The sequence below is a fragment of the Eulemur rufifrons genome, chromosome 4 (genome assembly GCF_041146395.1).
Source record: "Eulemur rufifrons isolate Redbay chromosome 4, OSU_ERuf_1, whole genome shotgun sequence".
NCBI lineage: Eukaryota > Metazoa > Chordata > Mammalia > Primates > Lemuridae > Eulemur > Eulemur rufifrons.
Genome location: NC_090986.1, coordinates 53,657,208 through 53,672,553, shown reverse-complemented (window position 1 = coordinate 53,672,553; position 15,346 = coordinate 53,657,208). Strand labels below are relative to the sequence as shown.

At 35.2% G+C, this 15,346-nt stretch overlaps 1 protein-coding gene across 5 annotated transcripts in view; it reads right to left on the bottom strand.

Moving 5' to 3' along the window:
- The window catches only part of DIAPH3 (diaphanous related formin 3), a 464,837-nt gene that overhangs the window by 315,643 nt on the left and 133,848 nt on the right, over positions 1-15,346 (bottom strand). For 4 of the 5 annotated variants that reach the window (XM_069467186.1, XM_069467187.1, XM_069467188.1 and 1 more), the window contains 2 exons: positions 11,268-11,404; positions 10,279-10,384 (listed from right to left, as the gene is read on the bottom strand). In XM_069467186.1, coding sequence (XP_069323287.1) covers positions 10,279-10,384; positions 11,268-11,404 — 243 coding nt within the window. Of the gene's footprint in view, positions 1-10,278; positions 10,385-11,267; positions 11,405-13,825; positions 13,967-15,346 lie in introns of those variants that run through there. The other variant, XM_069467190.1, reaches the window with a different exon arrangement.

Below are 15,346 nucleotides of genomic sequence, written 5' to 3'. Positions count from 1 at the left end.
AACGATGTATATAGAGAAATATTTTGCCTCCAGTGTAAAGAAATTCCAAAGATCTTAAAATTCTATACATGTGCATTAATTCAGAATAAAAACTAAACAGACTACATTATGTAGACCAACAGACATAGTAAAGTATATAAGCAAATGTAAGTTCTATAATTTTATTTATACTTCCAATTGAATGTTCTGTAAATGGTACAGTTAGGAAGTGAGTTAGAGCTTGAAGTCACTGCATATACCCCATGCTGACTCAGAGAAATAAATTGCAGCACTCAAGAGGCTATAATTTACATGAACAGAAGTACTGAAGAACAAACCTGTACTTTTTAAAAATATTTATTCAGACACTCCCCCTAAGGCACCATTAATTTTTTCTATGTCCTGCCATGCATTTTTTTTTGAAACTACAATTTTCATACAATATATGTTAAGTAGCTTTAAATTCTAGAGTATAAGCCTCTTAAGGGAAGACCTATATGTCATCCATTCTTGTAGTTCCAATATCTAGCATACCTCGTACACAGTAGTCACTGAATAATTAACTAATTGATGGATTAATTATGAAACTTTGCAGTTACCTTTGAGACATCAGTTATCTCTACAGTTGTCTACTGCAGCATAAACAAAGGAATGTTTTATATAGATGCAGAATATTGGCAGTAAATTCTAGAAAATGTTAATCACTAGTTTACACTTAGATGTGCTCCATATGACAATAAGTTCACATTAGAATATTATTTAACTGTTTAATATCTATTAGCATAATGACATATACCAATTCATTTTAGTATGTTTGATGTTTTAATTTATTTGTACTTATATATTAATCCTACTCATGCAAACCTCAATAAAAGTAGTAGTCAAAACAGACAGGCATTAAGACAAATTGATCTCTGCATCTTTCTGGGATGCCCTAACAATTATCCTAAATATAAACCCTTTACTAATTCTCTGTATTCTTCAGTTGCCCCTTCATTAAGAGCAAGAACAATTTACTTAAAATTGAAAATAACTTTAGTTAATAGTGATGGGGGGAGGAGATACTTAAAACAAAATATAGTAAATCAAGATGACTATTCACTATAGGAAGACCTTTACTAGGTCTTGAACAAAATAAAAGGGTAGCGGGGCCCGGAGCGGTGGCTCACGCCTATAATCCTAGCACTCTGGGAGGCCGAGGCGGGTGGATCGCTCGAGGTCAGGAGTTCGAGAACAGCCTGAGCAAGAGCGAGACTCTGTCTCTACTAAAAATAGAAAGAAATTATATGGACAGCTAAATATATATATATAGAAAAAATTAGCTGGGCATGGTGGCGCATGCCTGTAGTCCTAGCTACTCGGGAGGCTGAGGGAGGAGGATCACTTGAGCCCAGGAGTTTGAGGTTGCTGTGAGCTAGGCTGATGCCACGGCACTCACTCTAGCCCGGGCAACAGAGTGAGACTCTATCTCAAAAAAAAAAAAAAAAAAAAGATAACAGAAACAAAATCAACTAAAACAAATAAACTTGGCTAAATCCAGAAGGCATTTCACTTCTGATTTGTTGCAATACAAGTACCTGATATTTGTCTGATTAGTACCTGATATTTGTCTGATTATTGTCCAATAACAAATTTCAAAGTACAGTGAATATAACTGAAGGAAGATTTTTTTTCTACTGTTTTTAATATTTTAGTGAACCTAAACTACTTATATAATGAGGAAAAGTTCTTGATTGTTTAAATTTAAGAAAATGTTGTTTTTTCTACTTTCTGAGAAATGGAAAAATGAGATTCAATCAAATTTTCAAAGATCTATTCTGTAGTGAACTGAATGAAATCCAGAGATTGAAGGGATTCTTTTTAAAATTAAGAAAAAAATTGCCTTGCAGCAGCCATAAGAATGCAACTCTCAATCTTTGACTGCAGAGAGCATAAATGACCCTCAGCCCCATCACAGCATGTGAGCTTAAGCCACACTTCCCTGCTCCCGGCCAAAGTCTGAACACAGCAAGTATACTAAACAGGCCTATTTCTGAGACACATAAGACTTTAGCTCGAGGATTCCCCAATGACCTTGACAAGCTCTCCTAGAATGTCAGGGTGGCCTGAGACACTTTCACTCAACCTTCATTCCTTCCCTCTCTCCCTCACCTGGGTTCAGAGCTGTGTTGAGTTACACAGCTCTCCCAGCCTTCCCCAACCCGCTCTCCAGGTTCCCTCTTAGGCATTTCCCCTAGTCCCTTACACATCAAACCTCTTGCTTCTCAGGGGCCCCGGACAAACAGCCTTATTTCACAAAGCAAGTTTCAACAGGGTATCATTTTCAAATTGTCTGATTCGTAAGTATTATAACTGAGGCTTAATCAAATTTCCTATTTCTTAAGTATTTAACTGAACATTTTTGCTTTTCCTTGTTGTTCTGTAACTGTGATCACCCTCTGCACTTTCATATGTTACCATGAGATATGGATTAAGACCATGTGTATGTCATATACCTAAATAAGTATAAGGCACAATTTTCCTCTAGTAAGAGTTCCAGAGACACCAAAGGTTTGAATTATATTCCTTGTTATTGCTTCTTTGGAAACTATATTCCAGGGATTGACAAATATCTACCATAGGAATCGTAGAAAGACATACCAGCCATCTACCACCCCACTCCACTATTGCATCAATGTTATCACTGTAGCCTAAGTAGCCTGAAGACATGGTTGTAAAACAATGTGAATGTATTTACTGCCACCGCACTATACACCTAGAAATGGTTAAAACGGTAAATATTATTTTATGCATATTTTACCACAATTTAAAAAAAACCTAAAGAGAACAATGACTTCCCAACAGTGGGTAAAGAAATTACAAGATCTGAGTTATCTTTACTAGATAATAGTAAAAATTAGAGGTTCACAGAAGCATAACATAAACCCAGCTAAATATTAGTATATAAAGAGTATATTAAAATCAAATTTTTAGAAACCTAAGGAATTAAAAGGATTTAAGCATATTGTAAGTGAGCAAACTAGAAACTAAAGATGTTACAAGTTCACATCAAAGCATCAAAGACAACCAAATAGTAGTTTTGCCCCTCTCTGAAACAAGCTTCCCCATCTTTCTTATTCATGTTTGCTCTCTGACAGAACTCTCTCTCCTCTTTGGATTCAGAAACTTTGGAAAACAGGTTTCTCCTTTATTCACTAACTGATACTCTTGTGGTATCACATGAACCAAAATTAATGAAAGTTTCATTCTGTTCAATCTACATCCAAAGTACAATGGATATATAGAAACAACATTAGGAGTTACAGACTGAAGGAAAAGCAGCCAAGAGGTGACACTAGGGAAGTTTAGTGGTCTGCTCTCCATCACAAGACAATTCTTTCTGGTATCTCACACTTCTACTTGTATTGCAAGTAAAGGCATTGATAGTCATTATTCTAGATGGTCTTTTCAAGGATGTTTATATACCAAACAGCCCTGAAAAATAGAGACAGTATCTCCCTCCAGAGCAAAGGGCAAATACATTTCATGTCCAGTATGATAAAGATAATGTCCCCCTGTGGAGCAAAGGGCAGACATGCTTACAGCTCATCCTGTAAGATTTGGGTTCTCTAAACTCAAAATTCCTCTCCTACAGCACAACCTGGCATCTCTCACCAGAGAGATCTGACCATGATTTGACTGCCATTCCCTAAACTTTACTAAGAAGTCTGTCAGAATAGCAGAGGACAGCTCTAGTTCCTGAGCTTCCCATGTAAAACATCTTTCAGCATCTCTGGAAGTCTGCTCCATCCCAACTCCCATAACCGTAGTTCATTCTGTGGGATGGATGACAAAAAGGATAGGTTGGACTGACTATCTTCACACAGTCTCTCCAAAAATAAGGATTAAACATAATTGTTTTCTGAACCAAGAATTGCACAGTTTATCAGTAGCTGGGTAGCCACACCGAAACCCTTGTGACTCTGTAGCCAATCAACTAAGAAAGGTCCCACCTAGGGGGTCCCAACAACTATAAACAACACGTTACTTCCAGGAGCACCATATGCACCTTTTAAGACTATACATCTTTGGTGGAATACAGGCATTAACTTGCATCTCTGTTCAAAAACCCCAAGTCTTAACAGGTGGTCCTAAGAGATCGATGTTCAAATGTTTAAAGAAACACTACTAGTACATTATGCAACCCTCAGGCAACTAAGGAGATCTCTCCAAACTAAAGTTACCATTGGTTACTCAGGGGAGCTTCCAGGAGGGAAAACTGATTTACCATGTGCACCCTGCAGGCAGTTATCCCTCCAATAAGAGTCACCCAATTAGAAAAAGTGGTAAGAAATTTGTATCTGATTTAAGCTGAAGTGATCGATGACACCACCTTACCCCTAGAAGGCATTCAGGTCAACTTTGACTCACTGAACAGAGTAGTTATGGATGAAAGAATTGCCCGAGACTTCCTCCTTGCTGAACAGGAGGGAGTCTGTGCAATCTCTAACACATCATTCTGTATCTGAATTAATACTTTAGGCCATGTGGAAAGATTAATCGAAAAATTTAAGGAGAAAGCTTTGTTCAGCTGATGGATCTGGGACCTGGAAGGCAGGGCTGAGGTCAATACTTCAGATAGGCTCATCCTGCTGCCTGGAGCCCTGCTGACTAGTAAGTACCTTTAATTAATATGCAATGAGACAAACTGAACAGATTTCATCATAGCCTGTATCAGTCAGATCAGTCAGTAATTGCTGCCCATGATATAAAAGTTATGCTCCCTAAGCCTAGGGTTTCTCTCTTAAAACACAACCTAATGCCCTCTTTACATCACACTATGGCCACTGGGGCTGATACACAGCTAATATTTGGGCTACTGCTAGTGCTAGTGCTTGTTTTTGACCTAGGAGTTCATGTCTTCTGACAAAACACACAAAAGTGTGGCAGACTAACATGTCAGTTTGTAAGTAGCAGAAAATCTCAGACCTCCCACCTGCCAAGTTCTTGATACTCCCAGCCATAAGCCTAGGGGGACTAGATCAGGAAGAAATCAAGGAAAAGGAAGGTACAACATGCTATCACAGCAGGCCTGAAGACATACACACAGAAGAAAAGCCAAACATGCTCCCAAAAAACTCTAGGATTCCCACACTTTAATTCCTTTCCTGACAAAACATACCACAATTCAGTTGGTCCTATGACCGATAGCAAAGGTTTCAACAAACTCTTTGGAATCTAGATAATTCATTTGATATTCTAGCAAAGTATGGCTCTGACAAGAGAAAACAGAAGACACATGAAGAAAGGAAAAGGAAAAAAAGGAGAGGAAATAAATGAAAATAACAGAAAATTAAAGTGTGGCAGAAACTGAAGATTGGTTAATCCACACTTATTCCATTCCTTTTCTACTAAGGAAAAACTGGCCAACATGAAGAGAAAAACAAACACATGAAGACTGGACCCTGTGACAGAGGATTTGGCTCTGCTGGGGAAACCATGGTAGAAAGTCTACTGTCTGTCCCTACTGTCTCAGATGCTGTCCGGAATAGAGTCATGGAAGTAATGTTTCCATTAGAACATTGCTGTGATACGGTGTGGCATTTTTTCTTCTGCATTACTTCTGGCTATGTACTATCCACATATGATTCCCTGGGCCGACCAAAAATTCTATAAGGTGCCCAATAGCATTTTCTGCTTAAATTGCCTAGAGCAGATTATGTTGCTTGCAGCTAAAAAACCCTACGTGATATATTTGAAAAAAGAAAGTAAGGTATGCTTTTAAGTCCTATATTTATATTTGTACTTTCTTTCCAAATAATAAGATTCTCTAAGGCCTGAGAATAACTTTAAGTTATCCTGGATACACTTGGTTTTTCATTTTCTTACTATACTGTATCAAATGGGGAGGAAGTATGTTCAATTCTATCATAATCATAGACAGTCAAATTATCTTTATTATTATGATCAGACTAGCAAAATATCTAATAATCCTCCTTTAAAAAGTACTCTTTGATAAATATACTTTGCAATAAAAGAGCAATAAAGATCTTTTTTATTTTACTATCTCCCATTTTCTGCAATTTAAAAGCAAACAATTGGTTTCTATTTTATTCAGCAACAAACAAGTTTTATTTTTAATTTGGTGATTTGCTAATATCACCCAGATTAGTACATTTTAATAATGCAAATTATATAGCTAATGGAATAAAATGGGCACTTAGAGAAATAGCTTTATGAGGAAATTGATAACCAGCTACCTCTAAAATATACTTTATTTGTGGAAAATTCAGAAAGACCCAGAGAAAAAAGTATTTTTAGATATTATTGCAGTGTTACTTGATAATATAAGTATACTCGAAAATAGAACATAATCAGCAATTCTCAGAAAAGAGAATCTACTTTTACCTTTTTTTTTTCTTTTGGCCTAAGTTAGCATTCTGGAAAATGGTACTGTTAGTCTTAACTTAAGCTTGCCACATGCTAGCTATTTCACATATTAGGCTTAACAACAATGAGAAGCCTTTATTAGGCAATAAAAGCCACAATAAAATGGTTGAACAGGGAAAATAAGAATGTAGAACAATCCTTCCCATTGTCTATTCTTAATCAAAAACATGGAAATTTAACCTGAATATATCAGAAAAATGAAAAAAATAAATAAGTTAAAATGATGCTAAAATAACCTTTTACTTTTTGATGAAAATTAAGCTTTAAGAACTACATCAAGAAATTTATTTTAGTTTTATGGCATATCAAAAAATTAACAACACTATTAACTGTAACAGTAAATGCAATTACTTACAACTAAGGCAATTAGTTTCATAAAAGCAAATACAATCATCCACCTATACCATGGCAACTTTCTGAAAAATTAAATCAAAATCAAATACATGACTTTCACAACCACCCAAGGACAATGTTGCTGCTAGCCCCAATCCTCCTCACCTCTATTCACTTAATATGGCAAATAAGCAGTAGTTTAAAAAGCAATCATCTCCATAAATGTTCACAGCATTATTCATAACAGCTAAAAAGTAGAAACAACTTAAATGTCTATCAACTGACAACTTATAAACAAAATGTGGAACATCCATGCAATTAACTATTATTGGCAATAAAAAAATGCAGTATTGATATATACTCCAATATGGATGAACCTTGAAAATCGTACGCTAAATGAAAGAAGCCAGTCACGAAGAACACATATTGCATGATTGCATTGATGTGAAATGTCTGGAATATGCAAATCTATAGAAACAAAAAGCAGATTAGTGGCTGTCTCAAGCTAGAGAGAATAGGGGATTGTGGGGTTATAGCTAAGGGGTACGGGCTTTCTTTTGGGAGCAATGAAAATGTTCTAAAATTGATTGAGATAAAGGTTGCCCACCTCTGAGAATACACAAAAACACTGAATTGTACACTTTTAATAGCTAAATCATTTGATATATTTATTTTATCTGAGTAAAATTAAAAAAAATCACTTCAAAACTGTACCAAGTTTTTAGATAAATAGAATTTTAAAAATTTCTTCAAGTTTTAATATCTTCTATAGAATAGTAACCTATAAAATTCCAAATTTTCAATTGTCTTCCTACAAATATTCATTGGCTAAATATAAATTTATCAGAACTATAGAAATGTTACTTTACCACAATATAGCACCTTCCATAAAATTAGTAACTACCCACAAAAGAAATGAATTAATCTACCCTAAAATTTGTTTAAAAATGTAGTTTGCCTTCAAGTTCATATTGGTTTAATTAGTAGTCAATTAAAAATTAAGATCAAATAGATTTACCTTAAGGTCTGATAGCCAAAACAAATTTAATATGCCAAATAACCAAGACTTATAAGGTTGCAATAGTCAAAACTTTCCAATTAATGAGTAGATCATGTCATTTACCTAGACAAAACTGGGCTTTGTTCTTATCAGGCCATTCCTCATCGCCTCCCTCACAGTTTAAAACCTCAAGTGATGTGATACTGTTGTAAACAAAAAAGAATGGGAGCCCAGTTTTACCAAGATTTTTAATAATTTTTTATTCTGAAATAATTATAGATTCATAGGAAACTGCCCAAAAAAAAAAAATCAGATAAAGTAATTGTTCGACTTTTCTTTACAAAGTTTTCTTTAGGTTTATTCTTCATGAATTTTGTGGTGAATAGGAAGCCTGAGGCCAGGTGAAAAGGAACTGGTTAAAGCACCAGATGACAACACATCAACTACACAAGGGAAAAACGTGAAAAAAGGAAAGAGATGGAAAGGAAAGAAAAGGAAACATAGAAAGCAGAAAATAGAAGAAGAGACAGAAGAAAGTAGACGAAGAGAACAAAGGAGAAGGAGGAGAAGAGAAATGAGGGTAACAGTTTATGAACTCAGACCCCAGCACACCGAGTAACTGAAGGTGCAGAGTCTATGTCAGAGACAGAGAACACATCCCAGATCCCGACTCCAGCATCTCTGATGAGCCCAGAATGAGTGAAGAGAGCCTCTCTTCCTGAGGCTCCAGCAGGACTGATGTATTATATTAATAACAGGGACACACCTTTAATCCTGCCTACTGCGAAGAGAAACAAATCACAACAAGGTTCCTTGCTAGTATTCATCAACATTGTCAGCTGAAATGTCATCATAAATTTATTAATTTCATAGCTCCTAGCACATTCTGATTTTTCTTCAAATACCAGTTTACTTTTTACTTTTTAATTCTAATTTAATATTTAAAATTTAACATTTGGCATTTCTATTCCTATTATACCAGGAAACAATAAAACAACCAAACTACCCAAAGCTTTAAAGAAAAAATTATAACTTTTAACTTTTATTAAGCGTGAAACAGATTTACTTCATATCTATTGCGCATTGGTTTCTAAACTTTGCTGCATGTCAGAATCACTTGAGGATCTTTTTAAAACTTCAAATGACCAGGTCACAACCACATCAATTAAATTTTAAAAGTCTGGAAGTGAGAATCTGGTATCAATATTTATTTTTAAAAGATGCTCAGGTTTGAATAACAATGATATAACAATAATTACACTAATAAAAACCTCATGTCATAAATAAATAAATAAATAAATAAAAATAAAATAAAATAAAAAAACGAACATTGGTTATTCAGCTTAGATACCAAAATGTCCAAGTATAGGCTGGGGGCAGTGGCTCACAACTATAACCCTAGCACTTTGGGAGGCTGAAATGAGAGAATCCCTTGAGGCCAGGAATTCAAGACCAGCCTGAGCAACATAGCAGGACCCCATCTCTATGAAAATAAGAAAACTTAGCCGGGTGTGGTAATGTGCACCTGCAGTCCAAGCTACTTAGGAGGCAGAGGCAGGAGGACTGCTTGAGCCCAGGAGCCTGAGGTTGCACTGAGCTATGATGATGCCATTGTATTCTGGTCTGGGCAACAGAGTGAGACCCTGCATCAAAAACTAATAACAAAAAACTAAAAATAAAATGTTTAAGGATAAGTGTCAAGTATTGAAAGCAAATATTTTCAAAAATATCTGTAACCCTGGGTTTCATTGTTATGCATGTAAACTTGCAACTTTTCAATTATGAAAAGTAAAATAATGAGAAGGCATACATAATTCACCTAATTGGCAAAACATTTTAAAAATTGCAATAATTGGCCGGGCGCGGTGGCTCACGCCTGTAATCCTAGCACTCTGGGAGGCCGAGGCGGGTGGATCGCTCAAGGTCAGGAGTTCGAGACCAGCCTGAGCGAGACCTCGTCTCTACTAAAAATAGAAAGACATTATATGGACAACTAAAAATCTATATAGAAAAAATTAGCCGGGCATGGTGGCGCATGCCTGTAGTCCCAGCTACTCGGGAGGCTGAGGCAGTAGGATCGCTTAAGCCAAGGAGTCTGAGGTTGCTGTGAGCTAAGCTGACGCCACGGCACTCACTCTAGCCTGGGCAACAAAGTGAGACTCTGTCTCAACAAAAAAAAAAAAATAAAAAAAAAATAAAAAAATAAAAAAAAAAAAAAAATAAAAATTGCAATAATTAATGAGACTAACATAAACAATTCACAGGACTATTGTTATAGCTTTTACAGGGAAATCTAGTCATTCCACTGCTAGAAAAGTAAGCAAAAGAAATAATAATAGTTGTGTGCCCAAGACATATCTATAAAAAATTATGAATAGTACAAATTGGACTTTTATATATTTATTACAAATGCCATAAAAGAATATTAAATGGCATACAGAGCTTCATAATAGTGTTTACATATAAGCCAGTCACAAAACAGATACAAAATAATGTATATGTCACTTAAAAATAGATTTTATATACATGAAACTCACTTGCAGTTGGACTGAATTGTGTCGAAGGCCTTCCACAATAGGAAAAAATCTGTCAATTTTTCTTTCTTCACCAGCTGAAGTTAAAGCTTCTAAAACTTCTTCAAGGCTATTGGAAAATTTGAATCTATTAATTAAATTGTAAGTAGCATATAACACAAATGCCATAATACACTTGCTTCATCCAACTAAAGAAGACAATACTCCTGGGCAACCAATAACATTTTAGAAGTAGCTTACTGAGTACATAGCATGTATAAAGCACTGTTCCAAGCATGTTTATGTTTTAATTCATTTATCCCTGACAATAACTCTATGAAGATGTTTATTTATCAAGCACTTACATAATGCTTACTATACGTTAGGTACTGTTTGAACCGCTTTACAAATATTAACTCATTTTAAAGTATTTAACAACTGTATGAGGTAGGTAAAGTATTATTAGCTCATATTATAGATTAGGAAACTAAGGCAGAAAAAGGTTAAGCAACTTGTTAAAGGTTTCATACCTACTAAACGGTGGAGTAAGGATCTGAAACCAGTAAAGTACTGTTATATATATTACTTTCTAAATCTGTCTTACATAGAGATTTTCAAATAGCAATATGCTTGCTTCTATGAGGGGATAGACATGACGTACAGTTTGAAATACTTCTATCTGGAAAAAACATCAGATAAGAAACAGAACTATTTGTATATTTTCCTAAGTCTTCATTTAGAATTTTAATTAGGGTTTAAACAGTTAGTATGATGAAGGAATCAGTTTTTCATAGAAACATTTTAGCCCATAACTAATATATCAATTAAGAGAAATTATTACTCAAACATTTCTGTGCAGCCAATAAGAATCTTAATCAGCTGTCTAAATATACCTCAATATTTATTTATTTAAAGTAAATTTTAGACTAAAGTAGAATATATAATGAAACATTAAATGAATCAAGCTGTATTAAATTATTATATAATTAGAGGGAAAAGTTGAGAACACTTACATGCTTTCCTCTCCTACAATACACATTGCAGAGAGAAGTTTAACCACATCCGTCATCATATTGGGGTACATGGGATCCATGGCTTTGGCCAATAAGGAAAGACTCCTCTCCTCACTCATAATTCTTTCCAAGCCGTACTACAAAATTTTGAGAATAAGAGGTTAAATGTTAGGAGTTATTTGGAAAAAAGGGGCCCTAAAGGAAATGTAGTTATTCAAAAACTTTTATAGAATAATACATACGCTTACTAAAGTGTAAAAATATAAAGACCATGTAACACCTTAAAAATTCATAAAGGTAATCACTTTACGTCAAGAACTATGAAACTAAACCAAATATAGAAAACTCCTCAATGGTGGTTTTACAATAATACAACTGATAATTTTTTTTTTTTTTTTTTTTTTTTGAGACAGAGTCTCGCTTTGTTGCCCGGGCTAGAGTGAGTGCCCTGGCGTCAGCCTAGCTCACAGCAACCTCAAACTCCTGGGCTTAAGCAATCCTACTGCCTCAGCCTCCCGAGTAGCTGGGACTACAGGCATGCGCCACCATGCCCCGCTAATTTTTTCTATATATATTTTAGTTGGCCAGATAATTTCTTTCTATTTTTAGTAGAGACAGGGTCTCGCTCTTGCTCAGGCTGGTCTCGAACTCCTGACCTCGATGGATCCACCCGCCTCGGCCTCCCAGAGTGCTAGGATTACAGGCGTGAGCCACCGCGCCCGGCCTTCAACTGATAATTATTAAGATAAGTAAGTGGTCAACTGGAGAAAGGGAGAGGCAGTGAGAAATATGGGACTTCCCAAAAAGAATGTACAAAACAAACAGCCAGGTGTTGAACCAGATACTGAGACCATGAAGAGCTTTTTCCTGGGAAGAGAGATCTTACCACAAGTAAATGCACAGATTAGCACTGTTCCAAGAGAAATGCAATGTAAACCACATGATTAAAATTTTTAAGCAGCAAGTAAAACTATTTTCAGCAAAATTGATCAAATATATTCAAAATAACATTTCAACTGTAACCAATATGAAACATTTATTGATAATAATTCATTTCTTTTTCTTTCTAAGTATTTGAAATGCAGTGTGTATTTTACACTTATAGCACATCTCAATTCAGACTAGCCACATGTCAAGTGCTCAAAAGCCACAGTAGCTACCACATTATGCAACGCAGGCCTATATATTAACACTTACTTCATAAATGGGCAACAGGTAAAGGATGATTTGGGCAGATAACATGTAGAAACTGGCATAATGTATTCTAATCAGAATAATTTATCATCAGGAAAGCAATGTACTTGTAAACTCATTAAATAAATGGGGCGATTTGGGATAAGAATAAAGTTTGTGTGCTACAGCCAGGATGTCACATCCAATTAGAAGATAAAGAGTCACGTTAATGACATATTTGTGAAAGATAACTATCAAAATACAAAGGATGAATAGAAACAATAAAACAGTACTATTTACCTATCACGTATCTCAGAGGATCCTTCTAAAGAGTGAGAAATTGGTTAATCAGAGTTACTACCAAGCTTTAAAAAAGGGCCTTAATCCCAATTACAGACCTATGAACTATGGCTTAAACTCAAACTTAGTACTACATACAAGCAGCGCTGAATCCATAAAAAGCTTAGACCCAAATGCTCTGATTATTATGCAATCCTATTTATAACTTTCCTATATTGTATATGGCATTTATGCAAAGAAACTTTCACACTGTGCTAAAATATTGCATTTGCTTTAAACCACTATCTGAAGAACATAGGTACAATGGGGGAAGTATAACCACAAGGGCCAGGGGCCCCAGGATAAGACTTTTGGAGAGACTGCTCTGTCTTGTTAGTGATAGAGAAATGTTTACAACAAAACAGCTAAACAGTCAGGAAATGCTTGCTTTTGTGATGCCCTGGGCTGTTACATAACTGGAAACAAAGAATAAAAAAGTAGGCATAGGGCCAGAAACTACAAGATGCCTCCACAATCATTCGAGGGAATTGTCAGCAGTTTATAAAGTACTACTTAGATTCAATTCAGAAAGTCAGTCAATGATTCAGGTACCAAAGAGCTGGCTCTGTCCTAATAAACCTGAGGACTGAGTAAAGCTTGCTTCTGGCATTTCCCCTTTATTTCCTACACACCTGGCCGTCCTTAGCTAGCATCCACCCTTCTAGAATCAGAATCCTGTGACTTCTCCAGTCATCCAAGGTAACTCATGCTCATTTCCTCCAAGTGATACTACCTACCTCCTCAGTCAAGCCCTCTGGCCCTAAGCCATTGTGTGTGAAGAGTAGAATATGAGCATTCTCCAATTTCACGGTTTTGACCATCATCCTGTGACCCCAAAGGTCCATCACAAGCAGCATTCTCTGATTTTGCTAATGCAAAAATGTGTAGTGCTTACTTTGAGACTAAAATGAGGCCAGATTACCACAACTCAGTATCTATAACTAAATACAGAACTGCTATTTGTATAAAATTATATTCAATTATTCAAAACACAAAGCAAAACAAATTAAAAACCGTTTACTCTGTGTGAGAAATAGTCAACTTACCAGTGCTAGCATTAAAGTGCATTTAATGAAGGCTATTATAGGTTAGAAAGGCTTGACAAATTTTGGAAGGTCTAAGGATGTATCTTTCCTGAATGTCAAGGACCCACTCTGGTTAATATGATAGCTGGCCTGTTCTAATCTGAGGACCAAAGCCAGGTTCAATATGCATTCTAAACGAGGCCTATTATTACCTAATAGATGGAATTTCAGCCCAATGAAGATGATGTTTTAGGTAGAGGAAGGCTAAAACCCTAAATCCCTGTGTAGGCTGCGCAACATCTGGGCCCACACTACATGAATACTCGTGCTGAGAAACTACTCACGGTGAGTTAATCCCAGTAGCAGAGATAATGTGGGTAAAGGGGCTGGCTTCAAGAGCAAAGCACTCTCTCTTTGGGTGCACATTTCAAAGCAACACAAACAAGGTTAACTGGCCAAAATGAAGCCTCTGTTCTAATTACCCTTAAATTCGAATAGATTAACTTTTCATCCTTTTATTTTCTTCTTCCTACATAATTAAAATCTTCCATTTTAAAAATACTTTTTGTCCAGTTTAATGTTATAAGAAATTTACTTCCATGTGATGTTATCAAATTTCCTCATCATGTTAATTATATAATTAATTATTGGTACCACATAAAGTACCACCTTTTTCCCCTCTTAATGCCTATATTTCTTCATTCAATGAACTCTAATGAAGACTGCACAGTGAGGTTTAGCAAATTTTTTATTTAGAAATATGATCAGATAAAATTTAAGAAAACCATCAACCAATCTTGAAGGAAAAAAACTTTACCAAAAACTTCACATATTACTAAGTTTAGCATTTAGACACTATAATACTAAGTGTATCAATAACTCAACTTTTTATTCTTATTAGCACATATAATAATGGCACCAAATATAAATGGAAACATTTTGCATTCCACAAACATAAACTATAAGCAGCAAAATCTGTTAATATAAAAGAATAAATAATATATTAATTAGAATATAAATACATAAAGTTTACTTCTCCTCCAATTCAGTCTCAAACCAAGTAGGAATACTATCTTCTGTATACCACCTCACTTTAACCATGATATTCTTCTTTAGTACAAATTATGATCCACATGCCCCTTTGTTTTGAAAAAAATATTCCTGTGTTTTCTCTACTCTCTGCCTTTCCATCACCAGTGAAATTTCCAATTTCTATATTCTCACTTTAGAAGGGGCCTGCTAAACCAGTTCTATGTACTCAGCAAGAAAAGATCTTTCCCTATCAACAGTTTGATTCTTTCATTCATTTATACCTACAACAGATTATATAAAAATCTACTTAATATATTTAAAACCTAATTCTCAAAGAACAGTGAATTCAGTATAGAAAAGAATTATGATTTCTATGTCAGATATTTTCCTTGAAAATCATATCCGATTGGAGGGGTAGGGAGAAAAAATATATTACATTGGTTAAAAATAGAAAACTTAGCTCCAGAACATGCTTAAAAATATGTAAATAATTAAATAAGACAAAAAAAG